Source organism: Camelina sativa, chromosome 15 (genome assembly GCF_000633955.1).
Source record: "Camelina sativa cultivar DH55 chromosome 15, Cs, whole genome shotgun sequence".
Classification (NCBI taxonomy): domain Eukaryota; kingdom Viridiplantae; phylum Streptophyta; class Magnoliopsida; order Brassicales; family Brassicaceae; genus Camelina; species Camelina sativa.
Genome location: NC_025699.1, coordinates 12259994 through 12260308, shown reverse-complemented (window position 1 = coordinate 12260308; position 315 = coordinate 12259994). Strand labels below are relative to the sequence as shown.

The following is a 315-nucleotide window of genomic DNA, read 5'->3' as shown; positions in this document are numbered from 1 at the left end:
AGCACCTTCCCACTCTGAGGGAGGTGGCTAAGTCGTTCAAGGGAAAGATAACTTTTATCTTCAAAATTTTCTGTGGTCATTTTTGCTCTCTTTCTGGAACAATTATAAAACAAAATAAAATCACCTCTTGCAATAATTATAAGTGGCGATTGATATATACCAAAAGGAGAGGTGGATGATAACTTGAGTCAAAAAGCCAATCCTCTCTTTTGTCTGCAGTTTGTTTTTGTTTATGTGCAAATGGACAATGAGGATTATGGAGAAGCAGTTTCTGGATTCTTTGGTGTTACCGGCACTGCCCCCAAGGTAAAGTAG

At 38.4% G+C, this 315-nt stretch overlaps 1 protein-coding gene across 1 annotated transcript in view; it reads left to right on the top strand.

Annotated features, from left to right (window-relative positions):
* LOC104748389 (glycolipid transfer protein 3-like) overlaps window positions 1-315 on the top strand; it is a 1983-nt gene extending 1668 nt beyond the window's left edge. Inside the window, exon 6 of the mRNA XM_010470039.2 lies at window positions 220-315. Coding sequence (XP_010468341.2) covers window positions 220-315 — 96 coding nt within the window. The remainder of the gene's footprint in view (window positions 1-219) is intronic.